This window comes from Mustelus asterias, chromosome 3 (assembly GCF_964213995.1).
Source record: "Mustelus asterias chromosome 3, sMusAst1.hap1.1, whole genome shotgun sequence".
NCBI classification, from domain to species: domain Eukaryota; kingdom Metazoa; phylum Chordata; class Chondrichthyes; order Carcharhiniformes; family Triakidae; genus Mustelus; species Mustelus asterias.
In genome coordinates, this window is record NC_135803.1 from 145224818 (window position 1) to 145247273 (window position 22456).

The following is a 22456-nucleotide window of genomic DNA, read 5'->3' on the forward strand; positions in this document are numbered from 1 at the left end:
GTGGGACAGTCGAAGGTTCTTAGAGGTATATTGTTGGAAGAAAAGTGGAGATAACTTTATTTTGCTCCTGAACTGGAACCTGTTGTTGCTGACACTACATGCCATGCCAAAACATAACCCGTTTCCATTTCCCAATGCTGATAGCCTTCACTTGCAGATTTTTAAAAAAGGCAAAATGGAATTTAAAAAGATTAATCTGTTGAGCAGAATAAACTAACACATGATGCTTAGATTATGGTATGTGATCATCTGGAGCACATCTTAGATCTCAAATATATCAGAGTGAAGATTATTTTTAAGTATAATGAATCCAGTTACCAATATTGGGAATAAACAAGATCAGGGCCTGAGGTGGAAAATCACCAGGTCAACGATTGGTTATTGTTAACAGATTTCACTCTTCAAAGTAGTCTCCCCACCCCATTCAAATCTGTCATCATCATCTATCCTCCAAAAAAAAATTCATAACCTCTCTGTGCTTGCAAACTACTTCCCCACCTCTAACCTTCCATTGCTCTCCAAATTCTTGAATGTGTTGTCACCTCCCAGATCGTTGACATCTTTCCAGGAATTCCACTTTTGAATTTCCTGCAATCAGGTTTTTGTCTCCGCAGTACCACAAAGGCTCTTATCATTGTCTCAAATTGTGACCGTAACAAAGGTAAATTATTCATCCTTATCCTATGACCATGTTTCTAGGTCTCCAGATCACCAGCAACCTGTCCTGGTCCCTCCATGCTGATGCTATCGTTAAGAAAGCCCACCAACGCCTCTACTTTCTCAGGAAGCTAAGGAAATTCGGCCTGTCTGCTACGACTCTCACCAATTTTTACAGATGCACCATAGAAAGTATACTTTCCAGATGTATTACAGGTTGGTATGGCTCCTGCTCTGTCAAGACTGCAAGAAATTACAAAGGGTTGTGAAAGTAACCCAGTCCATCATGCAAACTAGCCTCCCCACCCATTGACACTGTCTACACTTCCCGCTGCCTCAGAAAAGCAACCAGCATAATTAAAGATCCCACACACCCCAGACATTCTCTCTTCCTCCTTCTATTGGGAAAAAGATACAAAAGTCTGAGATCGCGTTTCAACTGACTCAAGAACAGCTTCTTCCCTGCTGCCATCAGACTTTTGAATGGACCCACCTTATATTAAGTTGATCTTTGTCCATATCCTAGCTATGACTGCAACACTATATTCTGCGCCCTCTCCTTTCCTTCTTTCCTATGTACTCTATGAACAGTATGCGTTGTCTGTATAGCATGCAAGAAACAATCAATACACTGTATAGAATCATAGAATACCCCACAGTGGCAATAATTAATCAAATCACATCCTCCTCCAAAGCCTCTCCACCATCTTCCAGATGTGTGAGGCTGCATTCTCCTTGTTACATTCTTATCTCTCCTGCCGTAGCCAGAGAATCAACTGCAATTATTTCTCTTCCCGCTCCCACAGTTACCATGGTGTCCTCCAAGACTTCATCCTTGGTCCCATTCTATTTCTCATCTATATGCTACCCCTTAGTGACATCATCTGAAAATGCAGCATCAGATTCCAAATGGACGCTGATGACATCTCAACCTTATCTTTCTCATAACTTAAAGGTGCTATCTAAATACATGTTGTTATTGTGTGGCTGGGATCTTCCCATGTACCATAGCATTTGGCAATTATTGGCACTCAATGGAAAATCGTTTTTAGCTGCAAAATGTACTTTCAATTGGTGAATTCCTCGACAGCTTAGTTGGTAAATGCACTGTCCAGTGTAGAATCTAGCTGAAGAATGAGTTAACTGGTCGGAATGATAGCAACAGTACAATTCATCTCAGTGTCCCTGGAATAGGGGGAAATAAATCGGCACTGGAGGTAACCCATTGCAAACCAGCGAGCTACACTGAAATACATGATAGTCCAATCATGGAATCCCACAGTGCAGAAGGAGGCCATTCGGCCCATTGAGTCTGCATTGACCACAATCCCACCCAGGCCCTATTCCCGTAACCCCACATATTTGCCCTGCTAATCCCCCAACACGAGGGTCAATTTAGCATGGCCAATCCACCTAACCCGCACATCTTTGGACTGTCGGAGGAAACCGGAGCACCTGGAGAAAACCCAGGCAGACAGGGGAGAATGTGCAGAATCCACACGGACAGTGACCCAAGGCCCGAATTGACCCTGGGTCCCTGGTGCTGTGAGGCAGCAGTGCTAACCACTGTGCCACCCCAACGAGAGGTGCAGGCTCGGCTGTGTTATTTCCCACTCAGTCTGGACTTGCTCATCATGGCTGGCAGTCTCTGTGAGTTACAGACAGTCTGTGCGAGTTACAGTCTGCGCGAGTTTCAGACGGTCTGTGCGAGTTGCAGACAGTCTGTGAGAGTTACAGAAGGATGGCTAGCAGCTGTGAAATTGTACCCAATCAGAGGTCAGAGAGAAGGGGGAAAACAGGAATTCAAAACACCAGAGTGAGTATTTATTACCACTAATTTAGCGCTGATTTAATCGTCACTTTTCAGCGTTGCAACCTATACCACATATTCTCTTACAGATGTAAGCTATGCCTGGGAAAAATAAAACTTTTTCACATATTTGGAAAATGAGGACAGTGCTGATTGACTATAATGTGAGAATTCTCCACTGTGCATTACATAGAATACAGAATATAAAAACAGATCATTTGACCCAATTAATCTGTGCTGGTTTTTATATTCCACACGAGCCTCACCCCACCCAGCCTTTCAGATCATTTTCAATTCTTTATATCTCATGTACCCATCTAGTTTCCTCTTGAAAATACCTGAGCTATTTGCCTCAACTACTTCCTGTTCTCGTGCATTCCAGTTTCAAACCATGCTAAATAAAGTAATGAAATTTCTCTTGGTTTCCTGAATGGATTTATTGTTAGCTGCCATGCGTTTATGGCCCCTAATTTTGGATTCTCCCACAAGTGGGAACAATTTCTCCACTTTTGCCCTGTTTGACATACTAATAATTTTAAAGACCTCTGTCATATTACCTTGAAGTCAAGGTTTTCTAAAGAAAAAAATCCCAACCTGTTCAATAGCTATAATCTCTCAATTCTCTCATCATCCTTGTAAATCAATTTTGCACTTTTCCCCCAGGGCTTCTATGTCCTGTTTTCAATATTGAGAAGTCCAATCATAAAACCAGCCTAGTGAGTGCAACACATTAAAATCTGGTTTAAGATTTAAATAAAATGCTCTGCTCCCATACGAACATTAACAAATGGAAGGAGAGAATTTCACAAGCTATTGTGTGGCGATGACAAAAAGTGGACAATTTGAGTTTATTTGAAAAGAATTGCCAACCCTCCACTTTATTTTAAATGTACTTCAAATAAAAAAGGTATCATGTTTCTTTAGAAACATTGAAGATAGGAGCAGGAGGGGGCCATTTGGTCTTTCGAGCCTGCTCCGCCATTCAACACGACCATGGCTGATCATCCAACTCAATAGCCTAATCCTGCTTTCTCTCCATAATCTTTGATGCCATTCACCCCAAGTGCTATAGAAACATAGAACCCTTCCTCTTCCTGTTGAAAATCATTGCTCCTTTGCTGTTGACTGTACAGATGCTTGTTAACCTCCAAAGATATGCGGGTTAACTTGATTGGCCATGCTAGATTGTCCCTTAGTGTCAAGGGGATTAGCAGGGTAAATATGTGGGGTGACCGGGTTAGTGCCTGGGTGGGACTGTTGTCGGTGCAGGCTCGATGGGCCGAGTGGCCTCCTTCTGCACTGCAGGGACTCTTAAAAAAAAACCTCTGCTAACTTTTGCAACTGATTGTCTTTTGTGGATAAGTGCAGATAGTCGAGGCTGTTTGAGGCATAACCAAATCCAGTCATGTCTTCACCTTGTGGTGTCTACGCACATTCAGTTTGAGCCGGAGTCAGGAATGTGGAATTCCTCACAAGGCCAGCATTTGCTGCCCATTCCTAAATGCTCTTGAGACAGTGGTGGAGGTGCCTTCTTGAATTGTTGCGATCCAGCAGGTACACCCACATTGCTGTCAGGAAGGGATCCAGGATTTTAACCCAGCAATGGTGATGTAATTCTAAGTTAGAATAGCATATGGCTCGGAGGGGAACTTGCCACTAGTCGTGTTCCCATGGGTCTGCCACCATTATTCTTTAGGTGTCAGACGTTTTAATGTGCTGTTAAAGGAGTCTTACTCAGCTGTTGCAGTACACTTTGTAGATCATGCATACTGCTACCACTGTCTGGTGGTGGAGCAAATGAATGTTTAAGCTAGTGGATAAGGTGCTGATCAGGCAGGCTTCTTTGCTCTGAATGATGTCAAACTTCTATGGGGATTTTCCGGCCGTGCTTGCCCCAAAACTGGAAAATCCCACCCGAGGTTAACAGACCTTTGTGTGGTCCACTCCCCGCCCGCTACGATTCCCATGGCGGGTGGGATGGGAAAATTACTCTCGGGGTGTATTCTTGGGGCTGCACTTGTTTAGGCAAGTGGGGAGTATTTGATCACATCTGACTTGTTCCTTTAGAAAGTGGATAGGTTTTGAGGACCTAGGAGGTGAGTTAATCACCCATCAGAATTCCCAGTCTCTGAACAGCTCTTCTGGGCACAGTATTAATATAGCTGGTTTAGAATAATAAGGTCAGTGAGTCATCATGGTCCAGAAGGAGGCAGTTCAGCCCATTAAGTTCATGCTCACTCTCTGTAGAACCATCCAGTCAGGCCCAATCCCCAGCTCTATCACTCTAGCCATGCAAGTGCTTGTCCAATTTAACCAGTACCTATCCAATTTAACTAGTGCCTTTCCAATTTAACTAGTGCCTACCTAATTTAACTAGTACCTATCCAATTTCCTCTTGAAATCATTGACTGTCTGTTTTTGCCACCATTGCAGGCAGCAAATTCCATGTCATCACTACTCACTTCTCACATTTCCCCATTATCTCTTGCCCAAAATGTTAAGTCTGTCTCCTCCAGTCCGTATATCATCAGTTAATGGGAACTGCTCCTCGTTGTCTATCTTTATCTAAACCTTTCATAATCTTGTACACCTCAATCAGATCTCTCCCCAACCTCCTTTTCTCCAAGGAAAATAATCCCAACTTCACCAAACTAACCTGGTAGCAAGAATCCATTTTCTCTGGAACCATTCTGGTAAATCTCCTCTGTACCATAGAATCATAGAATCCCTACAGTGCAGAAGAAGGCCATTTGGCCCATCGAGTCTGCACCAACCACAATCCCACCAAGGCCTTATCCCCATCACCCCACATATTTACCCCGCTAATCCCTCTAACCTACGCATCCCGGGACACTAAGGGGTAATTTAGCATGGCCAATCAACCTAACCCACACATCTTTGGGCTGTGGGAGGAAACCGGAGCACCCGGAGGAAATACGTTCTCCTTCGCAGACATGGGGAGAACATGTAGATTCCACACAGACAGTGACCCAAGCCGGCAATCGAACCCAGGTCCCTGGAGCATTGAGGCAGCAGTGCTAACCACTGTGCCACCATGTCACCCCATCTCAAAGGTCTTCACATCCTTCCTAAAGTGAGAAGAGCAGAATTGAACACAGTACTCTAGCCAAACTAGAACTTCATAAAGGTTCCGGTTTTGTACTGAATGCTGCTATTTATGAACTCACTCACTCACACCTGAAGAAGGGGCTTGCAGCTCCGAAAGCTTGTGTGGCTTTTGCTACCAAATAAACCTGTTGGACTTTAACCTGGTGTTGTTAAACTTCTTACGCTATTTATGAAGCCAAAGTCCTCTTATTCTTTGCTAACTACTCTTTCAATAGGTCCTGCCACCTTTAAAGATCTATGCACATGAACCCCAGGTACTCTGTCCCTGCAATACTTATATACTGCCTTGGCCAGTTTCCTCCCACAATCTGAAGATGTGCAGGTTAGGTTGATTGGCCATGCTAAATTGCCCCATAGTGTCAGGGGGACTTGCAGGGTAAATACATGAGGTTACGGGGATAGGTCTTGGGTGAGATTGGTGTTGGTGCAGGCTTGATGGGCCAAATGGCCTACTTCGGCACTGTAGGGGTTCTATTCTATTCTATTCTATTCTATTCTCTCTTTTCATCATACTAAAATTGCATCACCTCACATTTCTCTGTGTTAAATTCCGTCTGCCACTTTCCTTCCATCCTCCGAGCCTGTCTGTGATCCGTTGCAGTCGATTGGTATCATCCTCAGTTTGCCACACCTCAGGTTATATATCAATCAAGGCAATGACCCTAACACTGACTCTTGCGGAACAATTATTTACCTTGACCTGCTCTTTTCTGTCTTACGGCCAATTGTTTTGTTCAAACTGACTCTGAATCTCATGTTACAAGAGCGTCAATTCTGGTAACCAGTCTTTTATTGTACTTTCTCAAATGCATTTTTTCAAATCCATTTCAATACCATCCACTGCTTTCCCTTCATCATCCCTCTCTGGTACTTAATTTTAAAAATCATTTAGATTACTCAAATACAATCTGACTTTTATAAATTAAGCTGGCTCTGCTTAATTAACTCAAACCTCTCCAGATGCCATCAATTTTCTCCCTGACTATTGTTTCTTACCCACCCCTGACATTAAACTTTCCAGCATGTTGTTATGAAGAATGTCCTTATTTCTTGAACTACAAAGTAATTTTTGCCACAGCACAGGGACAGGCCCTTCGGCCCTCCAAGCCTGCACCGACCAAGCTGCCCAACTGAACTAAAACCCCCTACCCTTCCAGAAAAGAACAAAGAAGATTACAGAAACAAAGAAAATTACAGAAATGAAAGTGGTAAAAAGTTTATTTATTAGTCACAAGTAAAGCTTACATTAACACTGCAATGTGGTTACTGAGAAATTCCCCTTGTCACCACAGTCCGGCCCCTGTTCGGGCCAGTGCACCTAACCAGCACATCTTTCAGACTGTGGGAGAAACCAGAGCACCCGGAGGAAACCCACACTGACACGGGGTGAATGTGCAAACTCCACGCAGACAGTGACCCAAGCCAGGAATCGAACCCAGGTCCCTGGCGCTGTGAGGCAACAGTGCTAACCACTGTGCTACCGTGCCGCCCACTTTAAAAGTCAAACATACGCTAATAACATAAAGGACATTAGCAATCAATAGCCTTCACCTCACTCCCAGCAGCTATCAGGAAGAATACAAAACAAATAAATAAGCAATTGAAAAGTTATTTTTCAGCTCTGGCTAGGAGACGCAGCAGCAGCAAGTAGCATTCGTAAATCAGTGAAAAGATAGAAAAATAAATCCCCAACTTCCTTCGCTTCACCATTGCTGACCTTGCCTTCCGTTCTCTTAAATTCCATTTCTAAACCACTCCACCACTCTCTCTTCCTGTAAGATACCACTTCAAAATCTTTGTCCAAGATTTCGATCACCGGTCGCTTCAATTTCTACTTCATTACACTCCGGTGAATGTTGGAACTTTTTATCATGCTAAAGGCGCTATATAGATGCAAACACCTATTGCTATGGGTTAAATGATGATTGCCAGGGCAGTGAAAGAGATACTAGAAGGGAGTGACTAAATGTTTAGTCAATAAAGTGGATCTTAAGGATAGCATTAAGGGAAAATAGGGAGGTTAAAGGGTTTTTAAATTGAAACAGCAAACAGGTTCTCCTGGACATGGTCACCAATGGTGGGGAAAGAGGAAATTAATATAGAAAACCGTGAATGGCACGGTGGCAGAGTGGTTAGCACTGCTGCCTCACAGCGCCAGGGACCCGGGTTCAATTCCCGGCTTGGGTCACTGATGCGCGACAGTCAAGCACGAGGTACAAGGCTTCAGCGATTGAAGGCTTTTATTGACAAACAATGGAACTATCTAAACACGAGTACACCAATCCAGACTGGAGGGGTCCCGCCTGAGCAGAGGGTCTTATACCTCTCCCAGGAGGCGGGGCCCGACCGGGATGTGCCATAACAGCATCCACCACAGGTATATTAATCCCACAGTGTAAACACCCTAACCCAACAGCAACATTGGAATAACCCCACAGTGGTAACCAACGATGGTTCACCACATTCACCCCTCCTTTGAAAACAAAGGCCGGCGGGGTGCGAAAACAGATTACATATATACAAAAAAATCTACAAGTCCAGACGGTCTGGAGGACCGCACCGTCGCTGTGATCTCCTCAACACCGGTTGTGACACCGGAGCAGGTGCTTGTGGTGGCGTTCTCTCCAAAACAGCGTCCGGCTGTCCCCTCGAGGACTCACGGGCCGGTTGACCCTGGTGAAGCGGTGGTGCAGGGGATCCCGGTACCTTCTGTGGTGGCGCCGATCTCCGAGTCTCAGGCAAGCTGTACATGGGAGTATAACTGTTATGCACTGGTCCCGGTGCTGACCGCGCCACGTCCGGGGAAGAAATAAGTGATAGGGGATTCGTGACAGGGGGTATGGGAGCGACAGGAGTTGCTACGTCCCCTGCGGGCGCCAGGTCTCGAATCGAGACTGTGTCCTCTCGCCCGTCAGGATATGCCACATAGGCATACTGAGGGTTGGCGTGGAGGAGTTGGACCGGTTCGACCAAGGGGTCGGACTTGCGGGCCCTTGCATGTCGCCGCAGAAGGACGGGTCCTGGGTATGTCAACCAGGCTGGTAAAGATATCCCCGAGGACGACTTCCGAGGGAATGAGAACATCCTCTCGTGGGGAGTAGCATTGGTTGCCGTACACAGGAGGGAGCGAATGGAATGAAGCGCATTTGGAAGGACCTCCTGCCAACGGGAGACTGGAAGGCCCCTGGACTTCAGCGCCAATAGGACAGCCTTCCAGACTGTAGCATTCTCTCTCTCCACCTGTCCGTTGCCCCTAGGGTTGTAACTCGTGGTTCTACTAGAGGCAATCCCGTATGAGAGCAGGAATTGCCTCAAGTCGTTACTCATGAACGACGAGCCCCTGTCGCTATGTATGTAGCAGGGGTACCCGAACAGGGTAAAAAGATCACGGAATGCCTTGATCACGTGGCAGTCGACGTGTCCGCACAGGGGACAACAAACGGGAACCGGGAGTATTCATCTATGATATTGAGAAAGTACACATTCCGGTCCGTTGAGGGAAGGGGGCCCTTAAAAACCACACTCAGCCTCTTGAAGGGGCGAGTGGCCTTGATCAATTGTGCCCGGTCAGGTCGATAAAAGTGCGGTTTGCATTCCGCGCAAATCCAACAGCTTCTCGTTACTGACCTGACATCCTCCACCGAGTAGGGCAGGTTGCGGGCTTTTATGAAGTGGTAGAGCCGAGTGACCCCAGGATGGCACAGGTCATTATGGAGGGCGTTAAAGCGGTCCTCCTGCATGATAGCGCATGTTCCGTGCGAGAGGGCATCCGAGGGCTCATTGAGTTTCCCTGGACGATACATAATATCGTAATTATAGGTGGAGAGCTCAATTCTCCACCGCAAGATCTTGTCATTCTTGATCTTGCCCCTCTGCGTATTACTGAACATAAACGCCACGGATCGCTGATCCGTGATCAGGGTGAACCGCTTCCCCGCCAGGTAATGGCGCCAGTGTCTGATGGCCTCCACAATAGCCTGGGCCTCCTTCTCCACCGCTGAATGCCGAATTTCGGGACCTTGAAGGGTGCGGGAAAAAAACGCGACGGGCCTGCCTGCCTGGTTTAGTGTGGCGGCCAGGGCGAAATCCGATGCATCACTTTCCACCTGAAAAGGGATGGATTCATCCACCGCGTGCATCGTGGCTTTCGCAATGTCGCTTTTCAAAGCCTTGAAGGCCAATTGGGCCTCCGGCGTGAGTGGGAAAGTCGTGGACTTGATGAGCGGACGGGCTTTGTCCGCGTAGTTGGGGACCCACTGCGCATAATAAGAGAAGAAGCCGAGGCATCTCCTCAGTGCTTTTGCGCTAGCGGGCAAGGGAAGTTCAGTAAGGGGGCGCATACGGTCTGGATCAGGGCCGATGACCCCGTTTTCCACCACGTATCCCAGGATAGCTAACCTGCGCGTACGGAATACACACTTCTCCCTGTTATAGGTCAGATTCAGGCGAGACGCAGTGCGCAAAAAGTTCTGGAGGTTTGTGTCATGGTCCTGCTGGTCATGGCCGCAGATGGTGACATTATCCAGGTACGGGAAGGTAGCCCGCAACCCGTTCTGGTCCACCATTCGGTCCATAGCACGCTGGAAGACCGAGACCCCATTGGTGACACCAAATGGAACCCTAAGAAACTGATACAGACGACCATCCGCCTCAAAAGCCGTGTATTGTCGGTCCTCTGGGCGGATGGGGAGTTGGTGGTAGGCGGACTTAAGGTCTATGGTGGAGAACACCCGGTACTGCGCAATCTGATTGACCATATCAGATATGCGCGGGAGAGGATACGCATCCAGCTGCGTATAACGATTAATGGTCTGACTGTAGTCGATGACCATCCGGGGTTTGTTCCCGCTTTTAACCACCACGACCTGTGCTCTCCACGGACTAGCGCTGGGCTGTATGATCCCTTCTTTGAGGAGCCGCTGAACCTCAGATCTGATGAAGATCCGGTCTTCAGCGCTGTAACGCCTACTTTTAGTAGCGATGGGCTTGCAGCCTGGTACCAGATTCTTAAATAAAGAGGGTGTGGTGATCTTTAGTGTGGAAAGATTGCATGCGGGGCGCTTTGGACGATTTGGAGGCTGCGGCTGATTCCCTACTGCCAGCGAAGGGAGTGGCCCACCGTACTGTAGGATCACATTCTTCATGTGGACCATAAAGTTTAGTCCGAGGAGAATTGGCACGCAAAGATGCGGCAACACAAGGAGCCTGTATCGCTCGTAAATTGTGCCCTGCACCTCCAGAGTTACCACACAACGTCCTTGGATCGGTACAGACCGGGACCGTGATGCCATAGAAATTGTCTGTTTGGCAGGTAGAACCCGGAGTCCACACCTCTTTGCAGTGTCAGGGTGAATAAAACTCTCGGTGCTCCCACTGTCAAACAGACAATACACAGTATGACCATTTACCTTGATGTTCATCATCGAACAGTCAAGCCTGTGATGCTTTGTCTGATCCAGAGTGATCGACGCCACCGTTGGCCCTTGGACGTCACTGCAGGCAGCCGAGGTTGATACTGAGGACCCCTGCTGGTCGCTCCTGGTCGTCGTCGACCAAGATGGCCGCCCCCATGAATCGCACGTGGGTGAGGGCGCCAAGCGTAGCGACTCCTGGTGGTCATCCTCCTCCTCCGCCAGCCACAATGGCGTCGTCCTGGGTTCGCACGTGGTCGGACCTCGTGGGTACTGCGACGCCGATGGAGATTGTCTCCGTTCTGGAGGGTCACAGGCTGCACTGCCGTTCTTGGGCTTCGATCTGCAGACTTTCGCGTAGTGCCCCTTTTTGCCGCACTGACTGCAGATCACCGTTTTAGCTGGACACTGTTGCCGTGGATGCTTGGCTCCTCCGCAAAAATAGCACCGCGGGCCGCCTGGAGCTGCCGCCGTCGTCGGGTCGATATGGGAGCGCGAGCCCGTGGGGCGAGGAGGGATTTGTGCCTGCTCCTGCCACGTTGTCTCCACGTGGTCTTCGGGGTACAGGGCCAAGCTTTTCGACGCCGCCTCCAGCATCTCAGCCATCTCCATCGCTTGGGTCAGGTTGAGATTCCCTTTCTCCAACAGCTTAAGCCGGATGTACGAAGACCCTACCCCTGCCACAAACGCATCTCGGGCGAGGTCGTACATGTACTGCTCAGCCGACACAGCTTTGCAGTCGCAGCCCCTGGCAAGCTGCAAGAGCTCATTGGCGTAGTCCTCCATGGTTTCGCCCGACTGCCGACGTCGTGTAGCGAGGAGGTAACGTGCGTGAATCTCGTTGGGTGGTCTCGTGTATCGCTTTTTCAAGAGCTCGATGGCCCTCGGGTAAGTGGTGGCCGCACGAATCGCGAGATAGACCGTGTCGCTTACCCTCGCATGGAGGACCTGGAGTCTGTCGTTGTCCGTAGTAACTGCTGCAGAGGCTGCCAGGTAGTCCTCGAAACACTTCAGCCAGTGGTCGAAGGTGTTAGAGGCGCCGACCGCACGTGGGTCCAGCGTCAGACGCTCTGGTTTCAGCATTTGCTCCATACTCTCTTTACTGTCGAGAGTTTTGTGTTTGTCAATAAAATTGATGCGCGACAATCAAGCACGAGGTACAAGGCTTCAGCGATTGAAGGCTTTTATTGACAAACAATGGAACTATCTAAACACGAGTACACCATTCCAGACTGGAGGGGTCCCGCCTGAGCAGAGGGTCTTATACCTCTCCCAGGAGGCGGAGCCTGACCGGGATGTGCCATAACAACATCCACCACAGGTATATTAATCCCACAGTGTAAACACCCTAACCCAACAGCAACATTGGAATAACCCCACAGTGGTAACCAACGATGGTTCACCACAGTCACTGTCTGTGTGGAGTCTCCATGTTCTCCCCGTGTCTGCGTGGATTTCCTCCGGGTGCTCCGGTTTCCTCCCACAGTCTAAAAAATGTGCTGGTTAGGCGCATTGGCTGTGCTAAAGTCTCCCTCATTGTACCCGAATAGGCACCCGAGTGTGGCGATGAGGAGATTTTTGCAGTAACTTCATTGCAGTGTTAATGTAAGCCTAATTGTGCCACTAATAAATAAACTTTAAACAATGGAATCAGAGATTACCTTTCTTCCCGCCAAAGATCTTCCCTCTCCCCCTCCCAAAATCCTGCCAATGCTAACTATCTGGATTCATGTGTGAAGGATCATATGTGACTAGTGACAGTATACGATGGCAGTCTTGGACTTGTTCCAAATAACGGAATATGTGGGAGACGAGAGTGACTATTGCTAGATGATGAAGTGCTTGGAGAGTTGCCACTCCACCCAAATGTTGGAGTGCCGCTTTATCCACTCCCATCTGCTGGTCACACAGCGGCCTCTCAATCACCTGAGTCAAGCACTGTCCTCATTTAAATCAGCCACTAGCCTGTAAAGAGTCTCTGCTGTTTAATTCAAGCAACCTTCACTGTACTTTAATCTCATTGTAAATGGTAATGGTGTTTTTGGTTTTGTTTTAATGCAGATATTGAAAGTGGAACCTTCCAGGTCAGGTAGATCCTCAATGCAGAGCGACAGTGACCTACACGAAATTGAGCTCCATGTTGTGGAGTCCATTAATGATTTACACCGTACCAACTCCAACCTCGAGGTCACTAAGTCTTATTCAGGTAACTGCTGTGTTGTCAGTCTGTGTATTAGATACATCCTCAATTCAAATGAACACAGTGATAATAAAGTGCTCCATCAAGGATTTGGTTCAAAGATTAAGACCATGTTGATGTGCCAGCATCGGTAGTTAGAAATCATAGAATCCCTAAAGTACAGAAGGAGGCCATTCGGCCCATCGAGTCTGCACCGACCACAATCCCACCCAGGCCCTACCCCCATATCCCTACATATTTTACCCACTAATTCCTCTAACCTACACATCTCGGGACCCTAAGGGACAATTTAATCATGGCCAATCAACCTAACCCGCACATCTTTGGAATGTGGGAGGAAACCGGAGCACTTGGAGGAAACTCACGCAGACACTAGGAGAATGTGCACAGACAGTGACCTAAGCCGGGAGTCGAACCCAGGTCCCTGGAGCTGTGAAGCAGCAGTGCTAACCACTGTGCTACCGTGCCGCCCTAGTTGGTCAGTTGGTAGTTGGTCACAATAGAGTAAAATTGAGATAATGTAGTTATGACACATGAAAAACTCTGAGGGGAATTGCAAGCGGATATGGACAGGTTAGGGGAGTGGGCAGATATATGGTAAATGTCGATAAATAGGAACCACCATTTGAAGGAAAAGAGAAATTAAATATATCCAAAATGGTGCTCTCAGACATTTTGTATGAATTTCACTGGAGTGGTGGGAAAAAGAGCTCGAGATATTCAGAAACCCTTTTTAAAAAAAAGTGGCACTGGAGACTTTACACAGAGTGGCACTGAGTACAAAAGCAGGGAAGTGATGACGAAATTGTGCAAATATTTGATAAGATTGCAGTTGGAGCACGAGATTATAGACTGGATATTGGAAGCAAGGGCAAGGTGCATGAACAACTTGCTGGAATGATAACTCTATTAAAGGACAATGTTATGGTGATCATATTCTCTAGAGCACAGGAGACTATCTGGGGTGCTGGGGTGGGTGAACTAATCAAAAATATTGAAAGGTTTGTAAAGACTGAAGCTGGTAAATTGTAAACATATAAGACGCATCTTTCCCTCCTTTCCTTGTGTATTTTGTTGAGTGTGTTTCATAAGCTCAGGATATCCCAAAGCACTTTATCAAGCATCTTTGAAGTTTAATTCTGCTGTAATGAAGGAAATACATAGCGGCACGGTGGCACAGTGGTTAGCACTGCTGCCTCACAACTCCAGGGATTTGGGTTCAATTCCCGGCTTGGGTCACTGTCTGTGTGGAGTTTGCACGTTCTCCCCGTGTCTGCGTGGGTTTCCTTCGGGTGCTCCAGTTTCCTCCCACAGTCCAAAGACGTGCTGGTTAGGTGCATTGGCCATGCTAAATTCTCCCTCAGTGTAGCCAAACAGGCGCTGGAGTGTGGCGACTAGGGGATTTTCACAGTAACTTCATTGCAGTGTTAATGTAAGCTTACTTGTGACTAATAAATAAATAAACTTTTAAAAATGGGCAAATTTAAGCACCACAAAGTCCCTGAAACAAATGTTAGTGATGTTGGCTGAGCTATATGTATTGAACATGATACCTGGGATAGCTTCCCAGTTTTTCTTCAGTATAGTGCCATAGGATCTCTCACAATAACCTGAGAAGGTGGATGCAGCCCTGTTTAATGTTTTAACTGAAAGACAGCACCTCTGCCATTGTAGCCCTTCCTTAGTACTGCACTGACAATGCACACCTAGATGATGTGCTCTGGTGTAGAACTTGAATCTACAACCGTTTGTCTCAGGCACCCTCGTTTTTGCTGACTCTGGATGAGTGTGCAGCCCATCTACCTCCGTTTCACTTCTGTGTTGGAGCTCCAACTTCCTTGGCTCCTATGAGCTGGATTCCTTCTCACTTTCAAAAGCCTCTGAACATGCCTTCAGTTGTTTCCCTTGATGGGGAGACAGTGGAATAGAGGTGACATCTTGGGACTAGTAATCCAGTGGCCCAGGCTAATGCTCCAGGGATATGGGTTCAAATCTCACCATGACGGCCTGTGGAACTTAAACTTCATGAATAAATCTGGAATGTAAAACTAACCTCATTGATGGTGACCATGAAACTATCGACCGTTGTAAAAATACATCTGGTTCACTGATGTCCTTTAAGGAAGGAAATCTGCCGTCCTTGTCTGGTCTGGCCTGCATGTGACTCCAGACCTGCAGCAATGTGGTTGATCCTTAACTGCCCTCTGAAAGCCACTCAGTTCAAGCGATGGGCAACAAATGCTGGTCTTGCCCGTTTCACCCACATGTCATGAAATAATTTTTAAAAAGCTAACAAAGATCAGTATTCCCTTTCTCTCCTTTGTTTAGCACCTTGGACGTGCTCACAATGTTGAAGGAGCTGTAAAAAGGCAAGTTGCCACTGTATTATTAGACCATAAGATGGTAAGATATAGGAGCAGAATTACGCCATTCGGCCCATCGAGTCTGCTCCGCCATTCAATCATGGCTGATATGATTCTCATCCCCATTCTCCTGCCTTCTCCCCATAACCCTTGATCCCCTTATTAATCAAGAACCTATCTATCTCTATTGCCAAAGAAATCTCCCAAAATGTCTGTCAGAAACCATTCCATTCGATATGCAGATTTCACATAGAAGCATCGTATTTAGAGAAAGTAATCGCTCTCTTAAATATTGTTGCATTATTCACATTGCAGGTCAGATCCGTTCAAGGCCTTCAACCATCATAATTGCTCAGGAGACCTCTGCAAATGGGCTGGTGACGGCTCCTTTGCTGGAAGAGAGGCAGCGTGAGCCAGCCTTCAGTCATCTGCTTGATTCAGTCCGTGAGTCTCGAGAGCGATGTGAGTGCAGCTGTATCTGCTGTCAATCTACGGGCTGTGATAAAGTTTTCTACGCTGCATTAATCACGCTGGTACTGGTCAGTATTGCCATTGGCATCTTCACCATTTATTATACGGGTAAGTTTGAACTGTCTGATCCTTTCCCTTCCAACCTGGTGCGTGTCTTGGCCACCGCCTGCCCCACCTGTGACAGAGACTGTAGTTTGTGCATTGGACTCCTCAGTCACCTGAGAACCCACTTTCAGTGTGGAAGCAAATCAACCTGGGCGGCACAGTGGTTAGCACTGCTGCCTCACGGCACCAGGGACCCGGGTTCAAGTGAACCAGATTAGGTCACTGTCTGCGTGGAGTTTGCACGTTCTCCCTGTGTCTGTGTGGGTTTCCTCCGGGTGCTCTGATTTCCTCCCACAGTCCAAAGATGTGCAGGTTAGGTGGATTGGCCATGCTAAATTGCCCCTTAGTGTCAGGGGGACTTAGTGTCAAGGTGCTTGTTTTTGATGTGGCCTTCTCTCTTCTCCTTGTGAGGCACTCTCTGAGGATTGTTTTCTTCCACTTGGTTTGATGGGTTCTGAGATGGCTGATGAGTCCAATGTGTGATCTGCAGATTCTGCCACAAGCGGGGAAGGTGGTGCTTGAAGGGTTGGGTAGATACGTTGTTTGGACGTTTGTGTGCTCCCTTGGAAGCCTCGGTTTTGCCTCTGCGTATTCCCAGTGAAGTTTCCCCTATTGTTTTCTTCTTTTCCAAATAAACCCTTTCCATTTTTGTCAGTCTCCAAGCCAGGGCCATCCAAGAATTGGAGGGAAGCTTGAACTCTTCAGGAGATGCTTTGAGGACATCTCCAATGTGTTTTCATTGTCTTCTTTGGCACTCCTGTCCCGACCAAGTTCCAATTAGAAGTTGCTTTGTCAGGCATACGGACAGTATGCCCACCTAGCAGAGCTTGTTTTCAGTGATTAGGGCTCACACACTTACCTGTACTGTAATCAAGCTGAAGTTGGTGTGTCCTCCTTCCCAGTGATGGCTGCCAGGTGTCAAGTGAATGTGAAATGGTGTGATGTCCAACATGTCACTTCAAGTCAGATGGTGTGAATTGGTGCACAATTCAGTGATAGGGACTTTCCGGGTTGCTTTAGACTTCTACCTGTGAAATAGAGAAGTTGTTTTTACTGGAAACAGATTACTTTGCTTTTAAAAATTGCAGATTTGATTTAAAAACTTTCCCAAATTTTCATTTGAAGTCAAAACTCTGTAGACTGAGTGGGTGAAGAGTATAGAGAGAGGCTAATGACATGAAGAATGTGTTAGGTTTCTGACACCCCCCCCCACACATACTCTAACGGGAGCTGTTTGCACTCATAGTGAGCTCCAAGGCCGAGTCTTATAATATGCTTCTCTCGTGAGAGTTGCACATTTGACTTTGGAGCCTAATTAGTCCCGTGAATCGCTCGGAATGCTCGCTTCAACATGGCATCCTGATTAGAAATAATGTCAGCACTTAACATCTGAATGGAAAGTGTTGCAACCTTTGTCGGTAGATTCAGACAAAAATATTCTTAATGAGGGTCAGCCTGTTGCTTTTTAAGTTTCAGTGGCCCAGTGTGATAGAGTATTGGGTTTGCGTGAGCAATTCCCTACAGTACTCAGTTCTGAAACTCAGCTGCTGGCGAGGGGAAAGAATCCAACAAGTGATTGGGCACTTTCTTCCAAGAAAGACGGACAAGTTCAGGAGGAGAGTGAGACCAGCCCACTCCCGCACATCTTCTACCCAACGCTATCAAGTGGGCGGCACGGTGGCACAGTGGTTAGCACTGCTACCTCACAGCACCAGGGACCCGGGTTCGATTCCCAGCTTGGGTCACTGTCTGTGTGGGGTTTGCACATTCTCCCCGTGTCTGCGTGGGTTTCCTCCGGCTGCTCCAGTTTCCTCCCACAGTCCAAAGGTGTGCGGGTTAGGTGGATTGGCCATTCTAAATTGCCCCTTAGTGTCAGGGGGACTAGCTAGGGTAAATGCACGGGGTTTTGGGGATAGGGCCTGGGTGGGATTGTGTTCGGTGCAAACTTGTTGGGCCGAATGGCCTCCTTCTGCACTGTAGGATTCTGTGATTAGCATATGGGAGCTGGTTGGCCTGTTCACCCTTGACGTTGAGTGCAGGAGTCGAAGGAGAAGGAATAAAGGATTGGAAGAACTCTTCAAATTTCCAAGAGAAAATTCTAAATGTGCTTCACAGTTGAGACTTAAGCTAATTTTTAAATTAAATCTTAACAGAAAAAATTAGCAAAGAAGTTGGGGAGATTTCCCGTCGCCTGGATTCCTTGGACCAGAGTGTGAAGCAGGTGAAATTTACAAACTTCCTACTGCGAAATCCAATGAATGCGACAGAAAGCATGGACACGCTCATCAAGAATACATGAGTCGTATTTCAAAGAGAGCATAATGAAAATGTGATTATGGCGTGTTTTGATTGCAACAAGGGATTACCCAAGGCACATGGTAAAAGGGGTGATCGGGCTGAAGCTGCACACTAATTTAACAGGAACATTAGACTGATGTTTCACCATCTCCATGCCAACACGGGCTCTCTCTGTGTGAGTTTGGTGAATACAAGTGCAACAGAGAAACATCATAGAAAAGTGGCACAGTGGTTAGCACTGCTGCCTCACAGCGCCAGGGATCCAGGTTCGATTCCCAGCTTGGGACACTGACTGTGCTGAGTCTGCACTTTCTCCCCGTGTCTGCGTGGGTTTCCTCCGGGTGCTCCGGTTTCCTCCCACAGTCCGAAAGACATGTTGGTGAGGTGCATTGGCCACGCTAAATTCTCCCTCAGTGTACACGAACAGGCACCAGAGTGTAGGGGATTTTCACAGTAACTTCATTGCAGTGTTAATGTAAGCCGACTTGTGACACTAATAAATAAACTTTAAAAAAAGGACTTCAATAATAAAAGAAGAAAATGCTGGAAATATACAACAGTCCTGGCAGCATCTGTAGACATGATGTGGAGATGCCGGCGTTGGACTGGGATAAACACAGGAAGCACAGGTGTTTCTGGTGTTGGTGTTGTTAGACTTACAGCATCTGGAGCATCTGGACAGAAATGGAGTTAACATTTCAGGTTGTGACCTTTCATCAGAACTTCACTTTGTGAACTCCAATCAACATGGAAAGCAGGAATCATCAATTGATTCTCACACACAAGTTACAACAAATATAGATATTAACAATAAAAATTGAAAATGCTGGAAATATTCAGCCAGTCCGGCAGCCTCTGTGGAGACAGAAACAGAAGTTAACACTTCAGGTCGATGGCCTTTCTTCAGGAGTGGAGATGTCAAAATATTAACAATCTTAAAGCAAATTCAGAGCTGGGGATGGGAGGGGGGTAGGGTTGGGGTGGGGCAGAGAACGTTGGAGAGCAAAGTGGACAAAGTAGAGTTTGGAAATGACTAAATGGCAAAAGAGACCAAGGCGCATAGCAAAAGGGGGTGAGATGGCAAGAAACAAATGATGGGTTCACAGGAGGTGTAGATGGTTATAACAAAGTGGCAGAAGGAGAGGGAATAAGAACATAAGAAATAGGAGCAGGAGTAGGCCATCTAACCCCTCGAGCCTGCCCCACCATTCAATAAGATCATGGCTGATCTGAAGTGGATCAGTTCCACTTACCCGCCTGATCCCCATAACCCCTAATTCCCTTACCGATCAAGAATCCATCTATCCGTGATTTAAACATATTCAACGAGGTAGCCTCCACCACTTCAGTGGGCAGAGAATTCCAGAGATTCACCACCCTCTGAGAGAAGAAGTTCCTCCTCAACTCTGTCCTAAACTGACCCCCCTTTATTTTGAGGCTGTGCCCTCTAGTTCTAGCTTCCTTTCTAAGTGGAAAGAATCTCGCCGCCTCTGCCCTATCCAGCCCCTTCATTATCTTATAGGTCTCTATAAGATCCCCCCTCAGCCTTCTAAATTCCAACGAGTACAAAACCAATCTGCTCAGTCTCTCCTCATAAACAACACCCCTCATTTCTGGTATCAACCTGGTGAACCTTCTCTGCACTCCCGCCAAGGCCAATATATCCTTCCGCAAATAAGGGGACCAATACTGCACACAGTATTCCAGCTGTGGCCTCACCAATGCCCTGTACAGATGCAGCAAGACATCTCTGCTTTTATATTCTATCCCCCTTGCGATAGAGGCCAACATCCCATTCGCCTTCTTGATCACCTGTTGCACCTGCAGACTGGGTTTTTGCGTCTCATGCACAAGGACCCCCAGGTCCCTTTGCACAGTGGCATGTTGTAATTTTTTTCCATTTAGATAATAATCCAATTTGCTATTATTTCCTCCAAAGAAAATCCAAAGAATAAAAGATAATCCCACTCAGATTGTTTTCAAAGCACCCACCCTCCACTCCGCACCATCCCCCGACTCCATCCCTTTTTTACTGGCTCGTTACAAGATTATAATCTGTTAAATAGTTAACATTTTCCAATTCTGCTGAAGTCACAGATCTGAAAGCTTAATTCCATTTCTCTCTTCACTGATTCCACTCAACATTTCTGGCATTTTGTGTTTTTTTTATTTCAGATTTCCGGCAAAGTAATATTTTGTTTTTGTTCCTAGATTATTAACCGCAGTGTGATCCCTGTTTTGAATTCATTACAATTTTTGTCAATGCAGTCACCTATTTGTTACAGGTTAACAGAGTTTGGATGTTTTGTGACTTCTTTTGCGTACTGTAAATAAAGTGCAGAAATTGCAAGTTGTTCACTTTTGAATATTTTAAGAGCAGAGGGATATTAAGTTCATCAATGTGACCCTGTGACAAGACAACACTTTTTTATATTTGAAATCTCTTTTCAATAAATTGAACATCCCCACTGTTCACTGCTCTGTCGTCATGAGTACTATGGCATGTTCTGTAGTTATGCAACATATACTACTTACACCATGCAATGAATGATGTAATGATGTGGAGATGCCGGCGTTGGACTGGGGTAAACACAGTAAGAAGTTTAACAACACCAGGTTAAAGTCCAACAGGTTTATTTGGTAGCTTGTGTGGCTTTTGCTACCAAATAAACCTGTTGGACTTTAACCTGGTGTCGTTAAACTTCTTAATGAATGATGTAAGGCAGTGCAAGGACTGGTCATTTAAGAGATACTGTTGTTGGAATGTTGGAAACTTTTTTATCTTTGTGGACCATTTAATAACCCAGCACTGAGTCTCATGGATCATGTATAAAATGTACAGCAATGTACCCGTTGAGTTGCTTATATATCAAACACACTAACCAGGTCTTAGATTTCTAATTCTGGGCATTTTTTTTCATTATTCATTCGTGGGACATGGGTGTCGCTGGCGGGCCAGCATTTATTGCCCACCCCTTGGTTGTCCTTGTTCAGAGGTCAGCTGAGAGTCAACCACATTGCTGTGGCTCTGGAGTCACATGTAGACCAGACCAGGTAAGGACGGCAGATTTCCTTCCCTAAAGGACATTAATGAACCAGATGGAATTTTCCAACAATCGACAATCATCAGTAGATTCTTAATTCCAGATATTTTTTATTGCATTCAGATTCCATCTACTGTGGCAGGATTCAAACCCGGGTCCCCAGGATATTAGCTAAGTTTCTGGATTAATAGTCTAGCGATAATACCACTGGGCCATCACCTCCCCTAAGGTCTTAGTGCTGTGAATAGTCATTCCACACCCGTAAAATTAAAACACGACAAGCCAGATAATGATACATACCAATTCAAATAGAACTGCATTGCCGGGGATTCATGTGTTACTTTACCAAGATGCATTGGCCACAGGTGACTATGGGCTTGTAGTTGGGACGTCCCTGACATATTGTGTGTAAAATGGAGATAGCTATTGATCAGTGTAAGGAATGTGATCCTCTTTGTATACACTTATAAGAAATATTGTGCGCTGGTGTACACTTGTATTTAGAATGATTGGCTTGTCAACAGTTCTGAATCGAGGTGATCAGATCTGAAGTCACAACATGCTGTACCAACCAAATGTTTTTCAATTCAGTTAAAATCCTTGAGGTGACAGGTAATATTGAATAGTCATCCTGTTCCATAATCTTCTATTTGACACACAATATACATCAACATTCAGAGAGCATATATTATCTTCAACAAGTCAGTTTAAATAGACGCTCCTGTACAAGTTTCTACATGGCATGTTCTCCATTTAATGTAGATTAGGGTTAACTGGATGATGGGCATATGCCTGAAGATATAAAGATAAATTTGGCCAGTATGTAATCACTGACTCCTTTTGTGGAGTATAGCCTTTTAAAAATTTATTATTTATTAGTGCCACAAGTAGACTTACATTCACACTGCAATGAAGTTGCTGTGAAAATCCCCTAGTCACCACATTCCAGCTCCTGTTTGGGTACACTG

At 46.2% G+C, this 22456-nt stretch overlaps 1 protein-coding gene across 1 annotated transcript; it reads left to right on the forward strand.

Moving 5' to 3' along the window:
• The first annotated feature begins 721 nt into the window (after nucleotides 1-721).
• Nucleotides 722-19384, forward strand: LOC144485145 (uncharacterized). Its single transcript, XM_078203393.1, has 4 exons — nucleotides 722-873; nucleotides 13069-13213; nucleotides 15886-16149; nucleotides 18300-19384. The coding sequence occupies exons 2-4, from the start codon at nucleotides 13108-13110 to the stop codon at nucleotides 18443-18445; spliced, it is 516 nt and encodes a 171-aa protein (XP_078059519.1). The 5' UTR covers nucleotides 722-873; nucleotides 13069-13107; the 3' UTR covers nucleotides 18446-19384.
• The last annotated feature ends 3072 nt before the right edge of the window (nucleotides 19385-22456 follow it).

Excerpts from the sequence above, each read along its gene's own strand:
- LOC144485145 (XM_078203393.1), top strand. The coding sequence starts at position 13,108 with ATGCAGAGCGACAGTGACCTACACGAAATTGAGCTCCATGTTGTGGAG. Across the intron at positions 13,214-15,885 it reads GGTCACTAAGTCTTATTCAG|GTCAGATCCGTTCAAGGCCT; the intron begins GTAACTGCTGTG and ends TTCACATTGCAG. Across the intron at positions 16,150-18,299 it reads CTTCACCATTTATTATACGG|AAAAAATTAGCAAAGAAGTT; the intron begins GTAAGTTTGAAC and ends AAATCTTAACAG.